The 22,397-nt window shown below is 46.7% G+C and overlaps 1 protein-coding gene across 5 annotated transcripts; it reads right to left on the bottom strand.

Annotated features, from left to right (window-relative positions):
- Nucleotides 1-747: 747 nt before the first annotated feature.
- LOC102427095 (galectin-10-like) lies at nt 748-5,206 on the bottom strand. 5 transcript variants are annotated; one of them, XM_023746363.1, is made up of 6 exons: nt 5,089-5,206; nt 3,402-3,478; nt 2,698-2,908; nt 2,426-2,575; nt 1,627-1,704; nt 748-996 (listed from the first exon to the last, which is right to left on the bottom strand). In XM_023746363.1, the coding sequence occupies exons 1-6, from the start codon at nt 5,101-5,103 to the stop codon at nt 883-885; spliced, it is 645 nt and encodes a 214-aa protein (XP_023602131.1). In that variant the 5' UTR covers nt 5,104-5,206; the 3' UTR covers nt 748-882. The 5 variants fall into 5 exon arrangements, with proteins under 5 accessions (XP_023602131.1, XP_023602132.1, XP_023602134.1 ...); XM_023746364.1 differs by lacking the exon at nt 1,627-1,704; XM_023746366.1 differs by lacking the exon at nt 1,627-1,704 and having other exon boundaries at nt 2,426-2,493.
- Between the last annotated feature and the right edge of the window lie 17,191 nt (nt 5,207-22,397).

The raw sequence follows: 22,397 nt of genomic DNA, 5'->3' as shown, positions 1-22,397 counted from the left end.
GACAATTCATTACCACACATGCCCCAGGCTTCTGCCCACATAAATTGGAAAAGTCTTGCAATTGTTTGAATAATAGAAAAATCTTTGAGGCAAATCCTTTTGGTCTTCAAATAGTCCTTGGATTACAATTTTTTAAGTGCAACCTGGCCGGGTGGCTCAGTTGGTTGGAACATCATTCTGTACTCCAAAAGGTCGTGGGTTCAGCTCCCAGTCAGGGCACAAATGGAAGGAAACCAATTGATGTTTCTCTCTCTCTCTCTCTCTCTCTCTCTCTCTCTCTCAAAATCAATAAAAATATGTCCTCGGGTGGGGTGAGGATTAAAAAAAGTTTTTATAAGTGCTGGCCTTGTCATTTTCTTTATTTTCCCCAGTGCATCTTACACAAAACCAGCAACAGTGTCAATACATTGTTATCCTAAAGGAAGAATTAAGACTTTTCACCTGATTTTCCTCAAAGTACAGAGTTTCTTCCCCAAACAACCAATTATAGCACTATTTGTGCAGAGAGATGCCTAAAGTCTTAGTTTAGCTATCTGAAATTGGGGAAGGATTTTGCTTTCGAGTTCCTAACATATCCTAAGCACTACATCATAAGAATATAGTTCCAATGTCTTCTCAAATATTTCATGAGCCTGTCACACACTCCTTGTATCAGAGAAATGTTTATCCACTTTGACACCCTGATCTCTCCCCTGTTGCTGATAGCCACATACTCTTTTTCCCCTCTAAAGCAAGAAGCAAATCTTGTTATATTTTCAGGAGTTTTAATGACCAAGTGTGGGGGAAGGGTGAGAACCCATGTTGTTAGTGAGCTCTGGGAACCACAGAGTCACTTAGGTGGAGGGATCTCCTTGACAACGGGGAGTTTGGTCACATCTTTCTCTAAGGAGTAGTCACTGAGGTCAGGGACACATCTCTCCACACCTGCATCATCTTCACAGATCCTGGGTCAATTCGATGGGGAAAAGTGTAGCATTGAACACCATTTACTGTTACCTGGAAGAGGATATGTGTCAGAAATATAGCATGCCACCAAACAAACTTACCGTCTTCCTTTCCTTTCCTACCCTATACATACACCATCCACCAGAAACTCCTAGTCAAGCTCTAAAGACCAACAGACCTGCTTCTTTTTATAGCCTTCCTTTTGTGACCATTTCAGACAGTTACTCACCCTATTTTTCGTGTTTCTCATTCCTCCACTGAGGTGTTAGCACTCTATGTTGCACTGTCTATGTCTGCCTGGGCTTCCCTTGGGCCAGGAACTGTTTCATGAATCGTGAGTCTGGGCCTTGCACAGAGTATCATAAGCTAATTGGTCATTACGTGTTTATTGAGTGAATTCGTTTTAGCTCTGCTAAACTTTACTGCCGTTTACTCCTGATGACTCAGTAGCTCAGATTTAGGGTGGTAAAGGTAAAGAATAAAACTATTTTTTCCTGTTTTTCACCTATTTTTTATAGAGCGAGGATGGAAGAAAGCGGGAAGGGGAGAGAGAGAGGAGAGAGAAAGAGAGAGAGAGAGAGAGAGAGAGAGAGAGAGAGAGACCGATGTGAGACTAAATTGGTTGCTTCCTGCATGCGCTCCAATGGGATCAAGGATTGAACCTGCAACCCAGATACCTGCCCTTGATGGAGAATCCAACCTGAGACCCTCCAGTGTGCAGGTCAATGCTCTTACTACTGAGCCAAAACTTGAATATTCCTAAAGAGGAGGAACAGTACATATGATTAAATGAGAATATTTTTATTCAGCTTATAAGCAAATGGAACAATGCCTCACTTCAACCATAGGACAGTAAATCTTTTTGTTTCCCAATGAGAGAAGGTTTAAACATACACTTTATGGGTGTGAGTATGGATAAAAAGTAGACTTTTTAGGTCTTAATTTTTCAAATTTAAAATGCACACACTTTTTGAACCAGTTATTCAATTCCTCTGAAATTATCCTCTCTTATAAGAATAGGGAGGTTGATAATGACAAAAATGTGATATAGAAGGAAGCATCATTCATAAGAGCAAAATATGGAAACCACCTAAATGTGCATGAATAAGGGCTAAGTTAAATTATTCTGAAAATGCTTCTATTGAAATATTACATAAACATTAAATGATGTGGGGGCATCAAAAATAGAATGATGTTAGTTTCTCTAACATATATTCTTTGATAACAAATAAAATCTAGTCATCAATATGTGATTTCTAGAGAAACTTATAAGATCATTTGTTTAAAAATAAAAGCAGAGATAAATGATAGATAGATGGGTAGATACATGGACTTGAACAAGCATATAGTATCTCTGGAAGGAGCATAAAGGAATTAGTAAGTGTTGCTCTGGAGAGAGGGACTGGGTTTGGGAATGCAGGAAAGAGTTAATTTTAGACTGATTATACTTATTTATATGCACATTTTAACAATCACCTACATGAAAACTGAAGGAATGACAGCATAGGTAGAAATGAGGCTGTGCGTGAAGACGGGAACTTCTCCACCCTGGAGAATAAGGTACGGGTGCTGATCTTGACCTGCTCAGATTTGGAAAAGGACCTGAGCATGGCAGTACAAGCAGAGGGTGCTGTGTGATGTGAGGGGCAGGAGATGAACCACAAGTGACTCTGGGGGCCAGGCCAGGGAGAGCTGTGTGCTCCTGGGAGAGCCCTGAGAGCCCATGTAGTAGATGTTCCTGGGCGCACTCACCCGGTACTGGTCTGACAGCACCAAGATGTCCATGTTAAAGGGTTGGCCGTCCTTAAAGGGCATATCAGTGGATTTCACTTCTTGACCCCAGGTCCCATTCTTACGGCTGTTCATCACCACCTCTTTGCCAAAGCACACTTGGATTTTGAAGGTGATGTCTGAGTCCACTTCAGTTTTAGTGAGGAAATCCACCTCCATTTCTGGGAACATACTGAAGGCAAAGCACACAGCCTGTTGAGCAGGACTCTTCCTCATGGGGGCCCACATTCAAGACACACGTACAAACCCTTCCAACCCCTCCTGCTGAAGGAAGGCCTTCCTGGGTGAGACTGCAGTACGTGTCCCTGTGGGGCTGCTTCAGCTTGTCCGGCCCAGGCTGGGGAGACGCCTCATCTCTTAGCCCAGGACTCACACTGAGCAGCAGTCACTGGCCTGGGGATACTTTTCATGCCCTGGAAATACTGTGTTTCTTGATAATAAATCTCAGCCCCAATGCCTGAGTGACTCCAGTCCCCAGACTTCACCACTTGCCCACAGACATGCACCTGTAGGTTTAATGCCTGGCACCATATGTGTCTCCAGGAACTGCATCTGCATTGTGCTACCATTAGGCTAATTACAAACTTTAACCTCAGTCATGCATGAAGTGACCCCCAAAGCTCTAATAATCTCACTTCTCCTCTCGATGGGCTATAGATACTCACCAGAAAGGCATGACAGGTTTCCCTTTGATTTTCACTGAAGAATTAGCAGGCAAGGATAGATTTGTTTTATATGGAATCTGCCATGGGAGACAAGAGTAGTTGAGAGGGGCAAGGCCAGGTGTGGTCGCCCATCTTATAACAGTTCCCAGTGGCAAAGCAGGTTATACATCAAAGGACATACTCTGAGGACCCTCTTCTTCCCACCTCACCACAGGCAGGTCCCTGTGTCTTTGATGACATGAGAAAGTTGAAGTTAACAGGAAGAGTGCAAAGCCAGGTGGCCTGGATTCTAATACTGATTCTGCCTCTTACGACCACTTGAATGCTCCCTGCCTCAATTTTCTCAGTACAAGAAGGATTATAAAATTTCTATTTCATAGGATGTTCTCAGGAATAGCTGAGCTAATAGACGTAAAACCTTTGGCATGGTCACTGGCAGGTACAGGGTCTATACGGGGTGACTTAGCGGAAGGGGAGGGCCCTTTCTCGGATACCACCCTCCCATCGGTTTTTATCTGAAACTGTGAAGATAAGGCTTTAGAATGTAAAAGTATAAAATATAAAAATCCACTCCAATATAAGATAATTGTTTAAAGGGAGAGGGAAATAATGGCAAAGGTGACTCCTGTGTGTGGCATGTATATGCATCAGAATTTTCAAGGGCAATGGTGTCCTTTCAGGAATGTGCACAAGTTGCTGAGGACAGTCAGTACCTGCACACAGAGCGGGAGACAGGAGACTAATTAGATAGAATCTACAGGTTGTTCCCTGATATCGACTGTAAGCTTTGTCTGGACTGAGGCTGGTTTTGTTCCTTCCATCTTCAGGTGATCCATTCTCTGAAACCAATTCTCCCAACCACCTTCCCCAGAGAGCCAGGATCTGCTTAACCTTTTGTTGTTGTTGTTGTTGTTGTTGTTGTTAGGACAAAGGAAGGACTGGCAGGAGGAGGAGACCTGAGGCAGGAGCAGGGGTCACTGTGTGCTGACCTATACAGGAGATCCTGTGCCCCACAGTCTGAGTTCACCTTCCCCCAGCCTTCTTGAGAAGAGCCATCTGAGGACTGACTCATTCTGCTCTCATTAACCCTCAGGAAGGAGTCCTGAGAAAGCCACTCTCCCCAAGACCTCCAGTTCTGCTAACCAGGAGCCACAGTGATACACAGGAACAGAACCACAGCTACTTAAACAGTCACTACCATGTATGGGAGAACCCTCACAAGCAGACACAGCTGCACGCATATTCATAGTTCAACATGCAATCATAGTTCATCATACACACACAGTTATGCAAAACATGGAACTCACCGTCTCACACATACCTCCCAACACTACTACTCATGATGACATGCACAGCTGTTCAACCACTGCCCCAGCTTCACTCACACACACATATTCAGAGGCATGAAGACAAATGTGTAATCTCACCCCTTGCATCCATGCACACACTCCCTCATCCCAGTCAGCTCTTCACTTCCCACACAAAGTCACAGCGTCTCAATAGAGTTCACCCTCAGTCAGATACCACCAAATGCTGCCAGTAGATATCCTGCCCCATCCTCTCTCTTCCATATCTTCACAACCCCCAGTAAAACATTTCCAATGTTTTCATTTCAGAGAATCTCCGACTCTTTCATCCTTCTCTTATGGGACCTGTCATCATTGAAGGCTGTGCCTTTTCCACTCACCGGTAGCGTTTCCATTGTTGTGCCTTCTGCTGGGAAGCTCTTCCAAACTGTGTCTGGTTGTGTGTGTGATCTCTGCAAGTGGCAGGTTATAAATGATTTCTGGAAGCCCCGCCCTCTGGCTTCCTTTCAGTTTCTAAGTCTCTTCTAGAAAGATTCCCAGCAGGTGAGAAGGTGTGGGATATCATAAATAGAATGAATCACAACTATGTCCTTGAAAAGGTTGTGTTGTGATGCAATAGAAACTTCAGTGAGGAAATTGTGGGTGAGGAAGGATTAGCAGGAAAAATGCATAAATAAGTGTGATGGAATGGGTGGGTGAGTGGGTCAATAATCCAGCCTATGTGCCTCTCACCAAGTATTTATCCCTCAGAGCAGAGCCCACCCAAAGGTACACATTTTTCTGACTTGAACAATGGCAAAGAATTGGTGGTGCTGGAGGTAAGGACTCCCTTCCAGAGGTCCTGAGAGATCATAGAAATTGATCCTCAGCAGCCCTGGAGATAGAGAGAAAGTCTTTGTGCCATTTCCTTTCCACAGTAGGTCCCTTGGCTCTGCTAATGCCTACAGTGTTTTAGCCTTTGGGTTTCACCCTCTTGGTCAACTTCCAACATACATCAATCAAGATTGGACCTTTAAGATGAAAAATTCTTTGTAATAATAACACTTGAATAAGTATGATTTAATCATGAAGACCTATTCAATAAATTATAGCACACCCAATTAATGACATATCTTAGAGTCATTTGAAAAAGTTAAATAAAACAATAAAAAACAAGTTGAATCAGAAAGTTTTTCAACATTAAGATTTCCAAGTGGAATGTAATGAACAAAATAAACTGATGAACAAAATAGAAACAAAGGCATGGATACATGGAACAGACTAACATTTACTGGAAGGAGTAGATGAAAGAAGGTGAAGGGATTAACCAAAGACCATATATGCATAACCCTTAGACACAGACAACAGTGTGGTGATGGCGAGAGGAATGGGGGGTCAGGGGTTGGGTTCAGGTGGGAAAGGGGGGAGGGAGCAAATGGGGACATCTGTTTCAACATATGTCAACAATAAAAGTAAAGTTAAAAAATTTTTTTAATGAAAAGATTGCTTCTTGCCACAGGGAACTCAGGGAACACTGCCACCATGGGAGCAAGCCCAAGCCAGCCTGCTGGAGAGGCCAGGTGGAGAACTAAGGCTCCTTGGTCAACAGTCAGTCATGTGAGTGAGGCCATCAGGACTGTGCAACCCTAAAGAAGTCACCAGCTTACTGTACCCGCATGAGAGAGCAGACAAAACCTACAGAAGAACCATTCAGCTGATTCCAGCCCAAAATGTCAACCCATAAAATCATGATCTCAAAGATTGATTACTGTTTCTAGCAACTAGACAACAGCAATAAATAAGTTAAGTAATTTGGAAATATTTACAGATGAATTTACTGATGTTTAGGGATTTGCTTCAAAAGAAGCCAGGGGTGCTCTAGCCCAGTGGCTCAGTTGGTCAAAGCATTGTCCTATACACTGAAAAGAAAAAAAAAAGTTGCGGATATGGTTTGATTCCCAGTCCGAGTATATACCTGTGGTTTGGGTTTGATCACCATTCGGGGTACATATGAGAAGCAACCAATCTCTCTCTCTCTCTCTCTCTCTCTCTCTCTCTCTCTCTCTCCCTCTCCCTCTCTTTCTGTCTCATTTTTCTCCTTGTCTCTCTATCTCTTTTCATCTCTCTCTGAAAAACCAATACACAAGCCCTAACCGGTTTGGCTCAGAAGATAGAGCATCTGCCTGAGGACTGGAGAGTACCAGGTTCAATTCTGATCAAGGGCATGTACCATGGTTGCAGGCACATCCCCAGTAGGGAGTGTTCAGGAGGCAGCTGATCCATGTTTCTCTCTCATCGATGTTTCTGACTCTATATCCCTCTACCATACTCTCTGTAAAAAAAAAAAAAATGAAATAAAATACATTTAAAAAACGCCCACCAATACACATATCCTTGGCTGAGAATGAAAAAAAAAAAAGCCAGGGGTGAGATGAGTAGAGGTATGGATGAACAAGATGGGTGAGAGCTGTTAAAACTGATGAGTACTTAAGGGCTTATTGTACTATTGTCTCTACATTTGCTTATGTTTGAAATGGAAATTTCCAATAAAAAAAAATTAAAGGAAAAGAAGGGAAGGAAAGAAGATAGAGAAAAAGGAAGGAAAGAAGGAAAATGACTCTTCTATTAAAGAAAGACAGTGAGTTCTGTAATGAGGCACAGCCAGATCATAGACAAATTCATTATTGAACAGACTGTTGACTCCTGGGCCAGGCCCTTCCCTCCCCCAACATGGTCAGAGACAGTCAAGTCCCACAGGAGAAGCAGTCCAGGTGGGAATATTTTCTTTTATTTCTTGAGAAAATCCTCATGGCAGGTAGGTCTAAGGCATTAGTAATGGTGAGACCTTTGATGAAAAATCATCTTTATCTGTTGGGATGTATTTTTGACATAGTTTGTGGGAAGAAACATTTGACAGAATGGGACAGAATAGTAAGAAGCTAGGAAAATTCTTTGGCAAGTGGCATGGGGAACCTGAGACAGACAGCAAACAAACTACCCAAGCAATTTGCACCAGTTACAGAAGGTCGCCTCCCTAGAGATAATATCTAGGCCTCTGTTGTATTTGAGCTCCAGGCTCAGAAAAGCAGCAAAACCTTATGGGCCACACAGGGACCAGCTGTCATGACTTGTGCCAACCAATCAGTGGAGACCATGACACTGAAAGGAAACACATGGAAAACTCAAGAATATTCTATGGAGATCTCCCCTAAGACCTCCCCTAAACCCCCAGCCTGAGCCCTCTCCTTCCTGGGAGCTAGTCCATGCCTTACCCTCTCCTCTCTCCTTCCCCCAGAGTGTGCATCACTGAAACTGCAGGGGACCCCCTGCAGCTGTCTCCAGCCCCCCTTTTTCTGATTTTCCAGTGAGGTAACGGCAGGCCCACCTTGGCCCAGGTCTTCCTGATAACGTTTCTAGTGACCACAAGCAGCCGGGCCTGAGCTCTCCTGTTGCTTCTTCTATTCTAAGCCCTTCCTTTATTTCACTGACCACAACTTTACTAAACAGTCTCACAATCACCTTGTGTTGGGAAACCTTTCCTGCATGCAATCAAGTACCCACCGTTACTTGAGGCCCTAGGTTTATCCCCTCCAGTTCAGGTCACCATTCAGTGAGAAAAGCTTCCACGTGGGACTGGAAAGCCTGCGGAAGCAAGTTCTCCCCTTGAGGTTGGATTGTTTTCAGATCCAGCACAGCCACAGGAACTGGCTGCTAGTGCTCGTTCAACGTGCTACCTTCCAGAATGTTCCTTGCATCAGACTCCCCGTGGGCCGTGATGTGGTAGGACCCACGTTTCTGAGCCCTTTGACTTGCCCACACCTGCAACCACCCACCCGTGATCACACAAACTCTTCCTCTGAAGCTTAATTTCTCTCCTGGAACATGAAGGACAGGGGCATAGTAAATTCAGGAACATATGAAGACTTTAATAAGATTTTGTCCAAATTACCAAAGGTACATGTGAACATGAGAATATCATACTTTTCACTTATGTAGTAAGAAGGATTCATTAACAAGTTGAAAAATCTGTCTCCAAATACTGAAAACCTTCAGACTTAATTCTGGAAATAATAAGGAAAACATTTCCTTACTTGCCTCAGTCCCCCTACACCCTGAGGTGTGGCGGGTGAGGTAGTGAACTCAGACTGAGGAGTCTAGAGGGGCAGGAGACGCACCATTGTGGAGGAAAACAATTCACCACATGGCCCAGGACTGAGGGAAGAACCTATCAAAGTGTAGCTGTGGTTTGTAACTAGGTCTGGATTTGCGAGGCATGTCAAGAGGAATTGGAAACACTTGTATCAGGAATTACCAACTGATGAACATTGCAGCTCCCATAAATCAGGCCTGCACAAAGACTCATGCCTGCTTACATTCAGTGCGCTCTAAGCGGCCTAGAGCAGAAACTCCAGGCAAAAAAGGGTGGGTCCTGAATTGTATGAGGTGATAGGGTACTTACTAAATTACTTAAATTCATTCATATTCCCCCCAACTACCACTAAAGCCTCCCCCTTTCCTTCTCAAAAAGTCGTTTTGAACACTCACACACACACACACACATCATTTATGCCATGAACTATGGATCATGGCCTCATCCGCCAGGTATCAGTTCAAAAAGCACTTCCTTGTGGCACTCACTCACTCACTCCTGATATTTTGTCAAGTCTCTTGTTACCAATGCCCTTTGTGTCCCTTTACATGCACTTTATAAAAGAGTTCAGTACTTATCCCTTTCATGTCTGTCCCTTGCCCTAGAATAAACCGTTTGCCTGGTTGGCAGCTGTGCACTGTGTGACCAGCACAGGGCCCTGCCAGAGCAGTGGTTCTCTGTTTATTAACATCTGCAGCAGCTGTATCCAGGAACGAAGTGGAGGTGACCCGGATCCAATGTGATGACGAAGGGTCATGAAGACCAAATACCTAGGAGTGAATCTGATACAAGCATGCAAGATGGTCACACTGGCAACTTCCAAATATTGTTGAAATGGAACTCAGTCCCTGAAAACTATTCTGGGGAGGAGCCAGACATGACTGACTCTCTGTAAGTGCCCTCCTGGTTGAGAAACCTGCCACTCCCAAGACTCTGTGCCAGGGTGCTCTAGCCCAATGGCTCAGTTGGTCAAAGGATTGTCTTATACATTGAAGAGAAAAAAAAAAGTTGCAGAATTGGTTTGATTCCCAGTCTGAGTACCAACCTGGGGTTTGGGTTTGGGTTTGATCACCATTTGGGGTGCGAAGGAGAAGCACTCAATCTCTCTCTCTTTCTCTCTCTCTCTTTCTCTCTCTTCATCTCTCTTCCCACTCTCTCTAAAAAACCAATACACATTTCTTTTGCTGAGGATGAAAAAAAAAAGAAGCCAGGGGTGAGGTGAGTAGAGGTATGGATGAACAAGATGGGTGATATGATGAGAGCTGTTATAGCTGCTGAGTACTTGTGGGCTTAATTTACTATTATCTCTACATTTGAGGATATTTGAAAAGGAAATTTCCCATAATAAATAATTAAAGGAAAAGAAGGGAAGGAAAGGAGATAGGGAAAAAAGAAGCAAAGAAGGAAAATGACTCTTCTATTAAAGAAAGACAGTGAGTTCTGTAATGAGGCACAGCCAGATCATAGACAAATTCATTATTGAACAGACTGTTGACTCCTGGGCCAGGCCCTTCCCTCCCCCAACATGGTCAGAGACAGTCAAGTCCCACAGGAGAAGCAGTCCAGGTGGGAATATTTTCTTTTATTTCTTGAGAAAATCCTCATGGCAGGTAGGTCTAAGGCATTAGTAATGGTGAGACCTTTGATGAAAAATCATCTTTATCTGTTGGGATGTATTTTTGACATAGTTTGTGGGAAGAAACATTTGTCAGAATGAGACAGAACAGTAAGAAGCTAGGAAAATTCTTTGGCAAGTGGCATGGGGAAAGTGAGGCATACAGCTGAACAAACTACCCAAGCAATTTGCACCAGTTACAGAAGGTCGCCTCCCTAGAGATAATATCTAGGCCTCTGTTGTATTTGAGCTCCAGGCTCAGAAAAGCAGCAAAACCTTATGGGCCACACAGGGACCAGCTGTCATGACTTGTGCCAACCAATCAGTGGAGACCATGACACTGAAAGGAAACACATGGAAAACTCAAGAATATTCTATGGAGATCTCCCCTAAGACCTCCCCTAAACCCCCAGCCTGAGCCCTCTCCTTCCTGGGAGCTAGTCCATGCCTTACCCTCTCCTCTCTCCTTCCCCCAGAGTGTGCATCACTGAAACTGCAGGGGACCCCCTGCAGCTGTCTCCAGCCCCCCTTTTTCTGATTTTCCAGTGAGGTAACGGCAGGCCCACCTTGGCCCAGGTCTTCCTGATAACGTTTCTAGTGACCACAAGCAGCCGGGCCTGAGCTCTCCTGTTGCTTCTTCTATTCTAAGCCCTTCCTTTATTTCACTGACCACAACTTTACTAAACAGTCTCACAATCACCTTGTGTTGGGAAACCTTTCCTGCATGCAATCAAGTACCCACCGTTACTTGAGGCCCTAGGTTTATCCCCTCCAGTTCAGGTCACCATTCAGTGAGAAAAGCTTCCACTCGGGACTGGAAAGCCTGCGGAAGCAAGTTCTCCCCTTGAGGTTGGATTGTTTTCAGATCCAGCACAGCCACAGGAACTGGCTGCCAGTGCTCGTTCAACGTGCTACCTTCCAGAATGTTCCTTGCATCAGACTCCCCGTGGGCCGTGATGTGGTAGGACCCACGTTTCTGAGCCCTTTGACCTGCCCACACCTGCAATCGTCCAACTGTGATCACACATATTTTCCTCTGAAGCCTAAATTCTCTCTTGGAAAATGAAGTACGGTTACATAGTAAATTCTGAAACATATGAAGATTTTAATCAGATTTGGTCCAAATTACCATAGGCACATGTGAACAAGAGAATTTTATGCTTTTCACTTATGTAGTAAGAAGGATTCATTAACAAGTTGAAAAATCCGTCTCCAAATACTAAAAACCTTCTGACTTCATTCTGACAACAGTAAGGAAAACTTTTCATTATTTGCCTCAGTCCCCTTCTACCCTGAGGTGTGGCGGTTTGAGGTAGTAGACTTAGGCTTAGGAGTCTGGAGTGGCAAGAGAGGTAAGGTTGTGGAGTAAAACAATTCACCACATGACCCAGGGCTGAGGGAAGAACCTATTAAAGTGCAGTTGTGGCTTGTAACTGGGTCTATGTGTGGGTTGCATGTGAAGAGGGATTTCAAACACTTGTATATGGAATTACTTACTGATACATATTTCACATCCCATAAATCAGGCCTGCACAAAGACTCATGCTTGCTTACACTCAGTTGGCTTAAAGCAGCCTGGAGCAGGAACTCTAGACTAGCAAGTGTGGGTCCTGAATTATATGAGGTGATTGGGTCCTTACTAAATTACTTAAATTCATTGGCATCATCAGACATGCCCCACAACCACCACTAAAGCCTCCCTTTTCCTTTCTCAAAAGGACATTTAGAACACACACACACACACACACACACACACACACACACACATCCTTTATGCCATGGACTATGGATCATGACCTCATCCTTCAGGTGTCAGTCCTAAAAGCACTTCTTCGGGGCACTCACTTACTCACTCACTCTTGATTATGGCAAGTCTCTTTGTTACCAACTCTCTTTGTGTCCCTTTACATGCACTTTAGGAAAGAGTTCAGAACTTATCTCTTTAATGTCTGTCCTCTGCCCTAGACTAAACCGTTTGCCTAATTGTCAGCTATGCACTCTGGGTCCAGCCCAGGGCCCTGCCAGAGCAGAGGTTCTCTGTTTATTGTCATCAGCAGCAGCTGTATCCAGGAACGAAGTGGAGGTGACCCGGATCCAATGTGATGATGAAGGGTCAGGAAGACCAAATACCTAGGAGTGAATCTGATACAAGCTTGCAAGATGGTCACACTGGCAACTTCCAAACATTGCTGAAATGTAATTCAGTGCCTTGTAACAGTTTTGAGGATTAGCCAGACATGACCAACTCTCCCAGGTGCCCACCTGGTTGAGAAACCTGCCGCTCCTTGGACTCTCTGCCTCCTCTTTTGACTACAGCCATGGAGGGACGGTGTGCATGAATTCGTGCGTGCGTGCATGAGTGCGTGTGCCTGTCCGTGTGTGGTGTGGTGTGGTGTGTGTGTGTGTGTGCGCTTGCTGTGTGGGAGTGTGTTCTCCCCCAAAACCAGGAAGTCAATAAAGCATACAGACAGGCAGACAGACGTGCACTTCCCAAGTGATCTGTCCTCTGTCCTGGATATTCCCTTGCAGCCGAGGCTCAGATGAAGAGGTCCACACGTTGCTGTCCTCTGAGAGGGTGTGAGCCCAGAGAAGCAGGCCTGGGTTTAAATCCTAACTGGCACTGCCTCGGGGGAGCCGCGGTGGATCATGGGAATGAGAGGCGGGGTTTCATACCTCCGTACCCCCAGGTTATTCCTGCGTTGTCAGGCTGACTCTGCCCATTAGACAATTGCTCTCTTGACTCGACAGTCTATTCTAAAATGTCAAACACTGTAAGGTGAGAACGTAGGTATTTGGTTTCAGAAATGTCCAGAGGCCCTGGCCGGTTTGTCTCAGTGGTTGATTGTCCACCCATGAACCAAGAGGTCACCGGTTCAACTCTGTCCCATGCCCAGGATGCAGGCTCTATCGCCAGTTGGGGTTGTCCACGACCCAGCTGACCAACGATTCTCTCTCACCTTTGATGTTTCTATCTTTCTCTCCCTGTCACTGCCTCTCTCTGGGATCAATTAAAACATTAAAAAAAAGAATGGAAACATTCAAAGATTAAAAATGAAACTTAACTTACGTTAAGTACCTATGATTAAGAAGAAGAAAAATAAACAGATCCTTATACCAAATATTTGTGTTTCCCACCATCGATGAACAAACGGAAAATCAAATGACAGCTGGAGAAATCCCTCTACAGAGTCAACGACTCTGCTCACCGAGTTTCCATTCAGTATGTGACTTTACATTTCTATGGTTAAATGCTTTTGATAAATATGTTGTGGGAAAATTTGTAAACATCTTTAAAACTTTTTCACTGAAAAACATTCTAGTGTGTGAAAGTACACACATGAAGCAAATAATTGGGTGCAAAACGCAATGTTTTCCCCACTAAGAAGTGGTGGGATATTTTTGATGCCTCTACTTGCAAGTATTTTCTGTGTCCACTCTTAGAAGTGTACATATAATCTAACTAGAGGCCCTGTGCACGAAATTTGTGCACTGGGGGTGGGGTTCCCTCAGCCCAGCCTGCCCCTCAGTCCGGGAGCCCTCAGTGGATATCCTACTGATGGCCACAGTCTGGCAGCAGAGGTTCGGAGCAGGCGTCCCATGCGTGCATGCGTGCGTGTGTGTGTGTGTGTGTGTGTGTGTGTGTCTGCTGGAGCCTGCCCCCAGCCACACCATGGAGGCTTGGAGCAGGCGCTCCTCTCTGTTGATCTCTCAGGCTCCTGGTCTCCACTGCGTGTTGTACTCTCACGTGAGCTGTGGCCAGGGTGGGGTGCTGCCTGCAGGCTGCCCTTTCCTGCTCTGGGATCTCCACGGCTACCCTGGAGCAGGCCTTTCTGGGTGCTGCCTACAGGCCACCCTTTCCTACTCACCCGATGCCTGGATCGCCAGGGCACCCAGGGTCAGGCCCTGCTGGGTGTTGCCTGTGGGCGACACTTTCCTGCTCTCTAATCACCATAGGGTTCCGGCTGGGGGCGGGGCTTAGGCAGTGTGATTGCGGGGCTTAGGCGGTGCAATTGCACCGCCTAAGCCCTGCCACCAAGGGCTGCACCCAGGGCCTGGATGGCAGCTCGGCTGTCCCGCCCTGCCTGCAATATGCAAATTAGCCGCCATCTTTGTTGGAAGCTAATTTGCATATCGTGCTGATTAGCCAATGGGAGGAGTATCAAAGGTAAGGTCAATTACCATCTTTGTCTATTATTAGATAGGATTGAAAAATCCAACACCAAAACCCCAGTCTGATGAGCCCCGAATGCTACTCAAACCCACCTGACTCAGTGCCCGGCATCATGCTCGCCCTCTGCACCAGCAAATCTGTGCGCACCCCGACCCACCACAGCCCTGCCATCCACTTTAATGTCGCCTCTTTGAGGATGTTTCCACTGTCCACTGTCACCTCAGCAGACTTGGAGGCCCTTCCTGAGGTCCTGGACGCTCCGAACTACAGCGCACAGGGAGGGCCCGGTGTCACAAAGCCCAGCTTCCTAAGGAGGGACCAGGTTGAGGGAGGACATTGGTGTCCAAGGAGGATCCCAAGGGCTGGGAGGAAAATACATCCCAGCGCTTGGCAGCAGTTTTCAACCTGTGGGTCGTGACCCCTTTGGGGGTGGAGCAACCCTTGCACCGGGGTTGCCTAACACCATCCTGCATATCAGATATTTACATTACAATTCATAACAGTAGCAAAATTACAGTTATGAAGTAGCAACAAAAATAATTTTATGGTTGGGGGTCACAATATGAGGAACTGTATTTAAAGGGCCAGAAGGTTGAGAACCACTGCTGGAGGGTCTGGAACTGCCCAGCTTGGATGCAGGGTTGGGCCTTGGGCAGGAAAAGAAACCCACAGGACCCTAGACAGAGGCCCTCAGGGTCCCAGAATCTTCTCCAGGTACATGAGTCACTGGAACCTGGGGCTTCCCTGGAAAGGAAGCCTGAGCACCACCTGCAGCAGGCTGCTTGCAGGGACCCGCGCATGCGCACCACAGGGGAGGGTGCCCTCCCCACTCACGGCCAGGTCAGATCAAGGTCATTCAGGTGGGAAAGGGCCCACTTCCACACACTCGCGCATTCACGCTGTGGTTCTGGGCAAGTCCCCGCCCACCGCAGGCCAACCAGCCGCAGCAGCACTTTGTCCTGAAAGGATATGGAGTCCCTGCATCAGGAGCCCATTTGTCCTCCGTTCCCCCAGACACAGTACTGAGCTGTGAGCAGGACTTCATCTGGGAGGCACATCCCGGAGACACACAGATGTGTGTCTACCCACCTGGGGGCTCCCTACACCTGCACCTGTAATTCATTCACCCCAGCGTTTCACCTCTGGCTTCCTGCTACAAGACAGGCACGTGCGCACACAGGGCCCGGGCATCCAGGCAGAGATGGGAGCCTGTAGAGAATCCCTAGTTCTGCTGGGTTGACTCTGAAGCCAACTGGGAACAACGGACCACAGAACGCTGAGCGGAGGCCAGGTTGAATGACAGTTCCATCGTGTTGTGCTTTGATGGAGGCCAACAGAAGAGTCTCTCTGAACAGCTCTCAGGATGAGGGCCGCTTGCTGAGGGGGCCCTGCACCCATGTCCCCCGAATCCTCATGGCACTCAGCCCTGAGTGACCGCAGTTCATCACCGGCTCTGTCAGAGGTGGAAGCTGAAGGCCAGGACTTCCTCCAACTTACAGTCACCACCCTCCCTGGGTCCCCAGACCCAGACCCCAGCCAGGCCATTGGCCACCAAGCCGGAAAGTCCCTGTCCCCATCCACCTGGCTGTGCTGAGGAAGAGGAGCTCCTGATCTGGCTGTACTGGCTGGAGCTCCTAATCTGGCTGTACTGTACATGCTCACACACACAGGCTGAAGTGAGCGTGGTCAAATGCTGTGTGACCAAGCAAAGGTTTCTAAACACTAACATGATAATAAACACCAGAACCACAGGATTGATTCTAATTCTAGGGTGAACATGGATAGAAGGTAAAGGGCCTCCTGATATACTCGGTGTGGGGAGGATCAGGTTCAGTGGTGGAGGAAGGGATCAGGTGAGGGGTCCAAGGGAAGGGACAGGGTGGGACTCAGACAAGGTCTCAGGCAGAGGGTCAGAGGCAGTGATGGGTGACTGCTGAGAGGCCAAGGCAGGGGGAGGGCAGACACAGAAGGGCCAGCAGCCAGCCAGGGAAAACCGAAATGAGGAGGGGCTGGTGGTTGGACCTGGTGAGACACTGGGAGGCTGAGAGGTTGTGTGTAGGGAGGCCCAGGCTGATGTCAATAGTCACCTTGTCTTCCCCCAGAAGGTCATATATAAGAGACGGGACTCTCCAGCAGTGACACAGGTACAGTGGAGACACGTGGTCACCGTCGTCTCCAGGGTTGCCCACAAGATCGCAGACAGGCTGGAGGGTCTCGCTGGCGTGGTGGCCGGCAGCAGGGTCTGAGGCAGGCAGGAGGGTCCTGCTGCACAGCTGAGGGGTGAGGATGGCCCGGGCGGTGCTGCCTTCCACGGGAAGGGTGTCTTCTGTGAGCCAGTGAGTGACCATAGCAAGTGGGAGGGCAATGGTGTGAGCTAGGGAGGGTACGAGGAGGGTCTCTCCCCCTGGTGGGTGTGTGACCATCCCCAGAAGCATGCAGAAATGCATGCGACATTGAGTTCTGCTGGCCCCTCCATGGCCCACACGTGTTGCAGTCAAAGGACCACAATGGAGAGGTGCTGGGAGGCCCTGGGTGTGTCCGAGTGTGAAAGGAAATGTGTTTGGGACTGGAGAACATCTGGGAGTCCTTGTGGTGTAAACGGGGGAGCAAACCTCCGAGGTCTGTGAGCTCATGGGGGTTTCCCATGTGTGATGAGCTGACTCCTGCAGAAATCTGGGGATGGTGGGAGAATAACTGGGTGACTCAGGAGAGTCTCTGGGGAAAGTGGCTGAAGACATGGGAGACCCTTGGGGTGGAACCTGGTGAGGTCTGTGAGTGACTGCTTGTTTCCTGTGTGTGATGGGCTGTCTCCCGCAGAAATCTGGGGACGGTGGGAGAGTAGCTGGGTGCTTCCAGAGAGTCCCTGAGGCCTGGGGGTGAAGGATTAGTTGATGGCAGGACAAACATGTGATAGATTGTTTGTGAGCAGGGTGACCCCGAATACCTGCGTACAAGTGGGGGTAGAATTGACTCAGGTGACAATCGGTTCTGATCTAGAGAGAGGAATGTGGAGCTGTGTGGTGGGGGGATGAGGGCGATGCAGCTGCAGTCACCACGGCGGAAGATGGAAGGAGCCTGGGGTCCCAGTTGAGGAGAAGCCTCTTTGGCCTGGGTTCCTTGGAGAAGAGAGTGAGAACCTGAGTGAGGTGGACATTGAGTTTGGGAATGCAGGGCCTGGGGACCGTTCTTGGGATGAGCCAGACATGACCCTGCTCTCCTCAGGTGCCCACCTGGTGGAAAAACTTTCCACTCCCTGGACTCTGCCCCCTCTTCTGACTACAGCAATGGAGGGAGTGGGGTGTGTGTCCTCCAAAAATACACAGAAGTCAACAGAGCAGACAGACTGGTAGATAGATGTGCACTTTCCAAGTGCCCTATCCTCTGTCCTGAAAATTTGCTTGCAGCCGCGGCTCAGACGAAGAGGTCCACACACTGCTGTTCTCTGAGAAGATGTGAGCCCAGAGAGGCAGGCCTGGGTTTAAATACCAGCTTGAGGGGAGCCGCGGTGGATCATGGGAACGATGGGCTGGTTTTACTCCTCTCTATCTCCAGGTTATTCCAGCTTTGTCAGGCTGACTTCACCCACAGTACAGGAAATTGCTCTGTTGAGTTGATAGTATATTTATAATAAACAATTTAAGGCAAGAACCTAGATAGCTTGTTGGGAAAATTAGTCATGATGCTTACTGTAGGTTCATCAAATGTAACAAATTGTTACTTCCCTGGGATTTGGGATTGGGGGTGGTGTGTGGAGATGTTGATAATGAGGCCGGCTATGTTTGGGTGGGTATAGGCTTTGAAAAATCTCTATACCTTCCTCTCATTTTTGCTACTAACTTACAACTGCTCTATGGAATTAATTTCTTTAAAAATGTTAGAAAGTAAGAGGGGTGATTGAAATAGGGAGAGCTGTGGGTTTAGAGTGGATGCTCTGGAAGAGTAAAAACTATGTAGACTCCACCCAAAAATGAAAAATAGAGCTTTCATAGTAGTCCCACCTCAGGGTACTTATCTTAAAGAATTGAAATAATAATCTGAGAGATACTAGCGCTGCCATGTTGATTGCACCACTATTCACAATAGCCGAGATATGGAAACATCTGACATAGACATGGAAAGATGAGTGGATCTTGACAAGGTGGTAGATACACACCATGGAATATTGTTCAGCCATGAAAAGGTAGAAAGTCTACATTGTGCAACAACATGGATGAGTCTTGAGGACATTTTGCTAAGTAAATAAGCCAGTCATGGAAAGACAAACACAGCATGATCCCATTAGCTGAGGTATCTAAAATAGTGAAATTCATGGAATCCAAGAGTGGAATGGTGGTTGCCAGGAGCTTAGGGGGAGGGGAAATGGAAGTTACTAATCAATGTGCATAAAGTTTCAGGTAAGCAAGAGGTATACCAAGTTTTAGAGACCCGCTCTACAACACTGTACCTGTGGTTAACAATACTGAATTTTACTCAAAAAATGTGTTAAGAGGGTAGGTAACATGGTAAGTGTTTTTATCACAGTAAAATACATTAACAAGGGGCGGGGGAGAGAGTGGGCCCTAGCCAGTTTGGTTCAGTGGATAGAGAGTTGGCCTGCTGACTGAAGGGTCTCGGGTCTATGCCAATCAAAGACACATGCCTGGGTTGCAGGCTCAATCCCCAGTGGGGGTTGTGCAGGAGGCAGCTGATCAATTATTCTGTCATCTTGATATTTTTACCTCTCTCTCCCTCTCCCTGCCTCTCTGAAATCAATAATAGTTTAAAAAATGTCTATCTCCATTTAAAAAATGTAATAATTAAGATAAAAGAAAGAGAGAATGGGAGAGGAGATGCAGACAGAGGGAGAAATGGAGACATGGGGAATGAGAGGGAACAGAGAGAGGCACAGATAGAGAGCTTGGCTTTTTGTCCCTTTTTTCTATTTTTTGGGGGGAGAAAAGCTAGGCCACAGCCATGGAACAGAGCAGTGATGGATGGCAAGAAAAGATGGAAGAGCTGGGAGAGGGCAGAGCACAGACAGAGGGAGCAATGATAGGCGGGAAGATCAAATGAGGGGCTGATGCTCTGAGGCTGTGAGGGACGCTGAGAGGATGAGAGGTAGTGTGCAGGGAGGGAAAGGGGACATGAATCACTGTCTGTTTCTGGCAATCAGTAGCTAACAGGATGAGTCCAGCAGTGATGCAGGCACACCACCATCCAAACCCCTGTCCTGAGAGAATTGACCAAACTCTAGCATGGCTTCTATGGCAGAAGGCTGTGTCCTAGGATGACCCCAGCCATCCCACCCCAACCCCCAATAGGATGCCTGCCTGCGAAAGCTCAAGGCCGCCAGGGTGACGTGCTCTTTGTTCTGGACATCTGATGACGGGCCCCTGACCTCCCTTTCTTAGCGTATTTATTTATTTTTTATTGCTTAAAGTATTACAAAGAGTATTACATATGTCTTCTTTTTCTTTCTCCCCTTGACCTTTCCCTGGCCTCCCCTACCCCCCAGTGTCTTGTGTCCATTGGTTATCCTTATATGCATGCATACAGTCCTTGGGTTGATCTTTTACCCCCCCTCATTCACCCCCCCCCCCCCACGGGCCCCGGCAAACCTTCCCCAGACTTCCCGGTGGAGTTTTACAGTCTGTTCGATGTTGCTCTGCTCTGTATCTATTTTTTGTTCACCAGTTTATAACGGTCTTAATTATCCATAAATGAGCTTGTAGTACTAGTTGCACAACCCACCAATTATGTTTTAGCCATCTTATCCCTAGAATACCCTTTGACTTTCCAGTTCCTGGGAACAAAATATGTGTAGATGTACTTTTGGTTGTTGTTCATCTTCACCTGAGGATATTTTTTCCATTGATTTTTACAGAGAATGGAAGGGGGCGGGGAGAGAGAAAGAGAGAGAGAGAAAGGGAGACAGAAAGATTAATCTGTTGCCTCCTGCTGGGTCTGAGGATTAAACCTGCAACCCAGGTAGGTGCCCTTGACTGGGAATTGGACCCTCCACCCTTTGGTTCAAGGGCCAATGCTCCAACCACTTGAAAACACTGGCCAGGGCTATGCAAATGTATTTCTACCTGTAGTTACCACTGTGTCCCTATAGACTTTTCCTTGTTCTTGACAAAAACCTCCATTCTCCTGCGGGTGGGGGAGTGGGGGGTGGGGGGGTGGGGGGCTTGCATTCAGTGCATCACATGTCTATTTAGAGAAACAAAGTCCTAATTTAATTAATTCATTTGCCAAGCTTGATTGCTCGCTGTGGCAAGGCTTTGTGTTACCTGGGGTTAGATAACATGCGACCAAAAGAGCTTGACATTTTCTTCTTTTTTCTTTTTTTTTAATCCTCATCCAAGAATATTTTTTCCATTAATTTTTAGAGAGTGGAAGGGTGCAGGGAGAGGGGAGAGAGAGAGAGCAACATGGACTTGAGAGCCAAACCAGCCAGGGTTCTTCTCCTATTTTCATGAACTGTATTAAGACTAACTTGAGCCCAGTCAGCAGGGCTCAGTGGTTGATCGTCGACCTATGAAGAAGGTCATGGTTCTATTCCCAGGTCAGGACACGTGCCCACATTGCAGGCTCAATTCCCAGAAAGGGGAGTGCAGGAGGCAGCTGAGCAATGATTCTCTCTCATCATTGATGTTTCTTTCTCTCTCTCCCTTCCTCTCTAAAGTCAATAAAAAATATTTTTAAAAGAAAGGCTAACTTGAATGCCAAATAAATTGTTTCTTTTGGTTCTGGGAGGAGTGGTGGTGGGGGGGGGCAAGGGCTTGTAATTCTGACTATGCATCTCTTGCGACTCAGAAGCATCTGTCAAGGACTTGAGAGCTACCCCTTTGAAATGTGATCATTAAAAAAGATCAGGCAATGATATTGGAATAACTTTGCAGGGTGACAGATGGTTACCAGACTTAGTGTGGTGATCACATGGTAAGGTATATAAATGTCAAATCACTATATTGTACACGCAAACTAACATAATATTGTATGCCAACTATACTTGGTGGGATCGTAACGTCCCCGTCAGCTGACAAACACAGCCGGCCTCATTTATTTACACTCACCAGCCCCTTGAATTTTTTTCACATCTCTGAATCCACCGCACCCCCGCACACCCCACCCTGATTCTCCCTTTAATGGAGCTTGGCTTTTCCCCTACTATCATCATTTACTGAATCAAATCTATTTTTGTTTCTTTCATTAATATCTTGCTGTGTCTACCTTTTGTTGTTGTTGTTTGTATTGTTAATCCTCACCAGAGGATATTTTTTTCCATTAATTTTTAAAGAGTGTAAGTGTTGGGGGAGAGAAAGAGAGAAATGTCACTCTAGCTGGTTTGGTTCAGTGGATAGAGCCTGGGCCTGAAGAACAGAGGGTCCCGGGTTTGATTCCAGTCAAGGGCATGTACCTTGGTTGTAAGCTCCATCTGGTCTTGGGTGCTGGTTAGGCTCCTGCGGGAGGCAACCAGTTGTGTTGTTTCACTCACATCCATGTTTCTCTCTGTCTTTCCCTCTCTCTTCCACTGTCCCTAAAAATCAGTGGGAAAGCACACACACACAGGGTGGGGGAGAGAGAGAGAGAGAGAGAGAGAGAGAGAGAGAGAGAGAGAGAAATGTCGATATGAATGAGTCCTGATTTGGGCCGGGGAGGATTGAACCAGCAATCTAGGTACATGCCCTTGACTAAGAATCGAATCCAAGACCCTTAGGTGAGCAGATTGATGCCCTAACTACTAAGCGACACTGGCCAGGGCATTAAAGACATTCTTGAATAACAATGT

This window comes from Myotis lucifugus, unplaced genomic scaffold (genome assembly GCF_000147115.1).
Source record: "Myotis lucifugus unplaced genomic scaffold, Myoluc2.0 scaffold_659, whole genome shotgun sequence".
Classification (NCBI taxonomy): domain Eukaryota; kingdom Metazoa; phylum Chordata; class Mammalia; order Chiroptera; family Vespertilionidae; genus Myotis; species Myotis lucifugus.
This window is presented reverse-complemented; position numbering and strand designations above follow the sequence as displayed.

What these genes read in the sequence shown, in the direction of transcription:
- LOC102427095 (XM_023746363.1), bottom strand. An exon ending in TGCTGTCAGACCAGTACCGG is followed by an intron (nt 2,576 to 2,697) that starts GTGAGTGCGCCC and finishes CACATCACACAG; the next exon opens with CACCCTCTGCTTGTACTGCC. An exon ending in GTCATTCCTTCAGTTTTCAT is followed by an intron (nt 1,705 to 2,425) that starts GTAGGTGATTGT and finishes CCTCCTCTTTAG; the next exon opens with GAATATTCAAGTTTTGGCTC.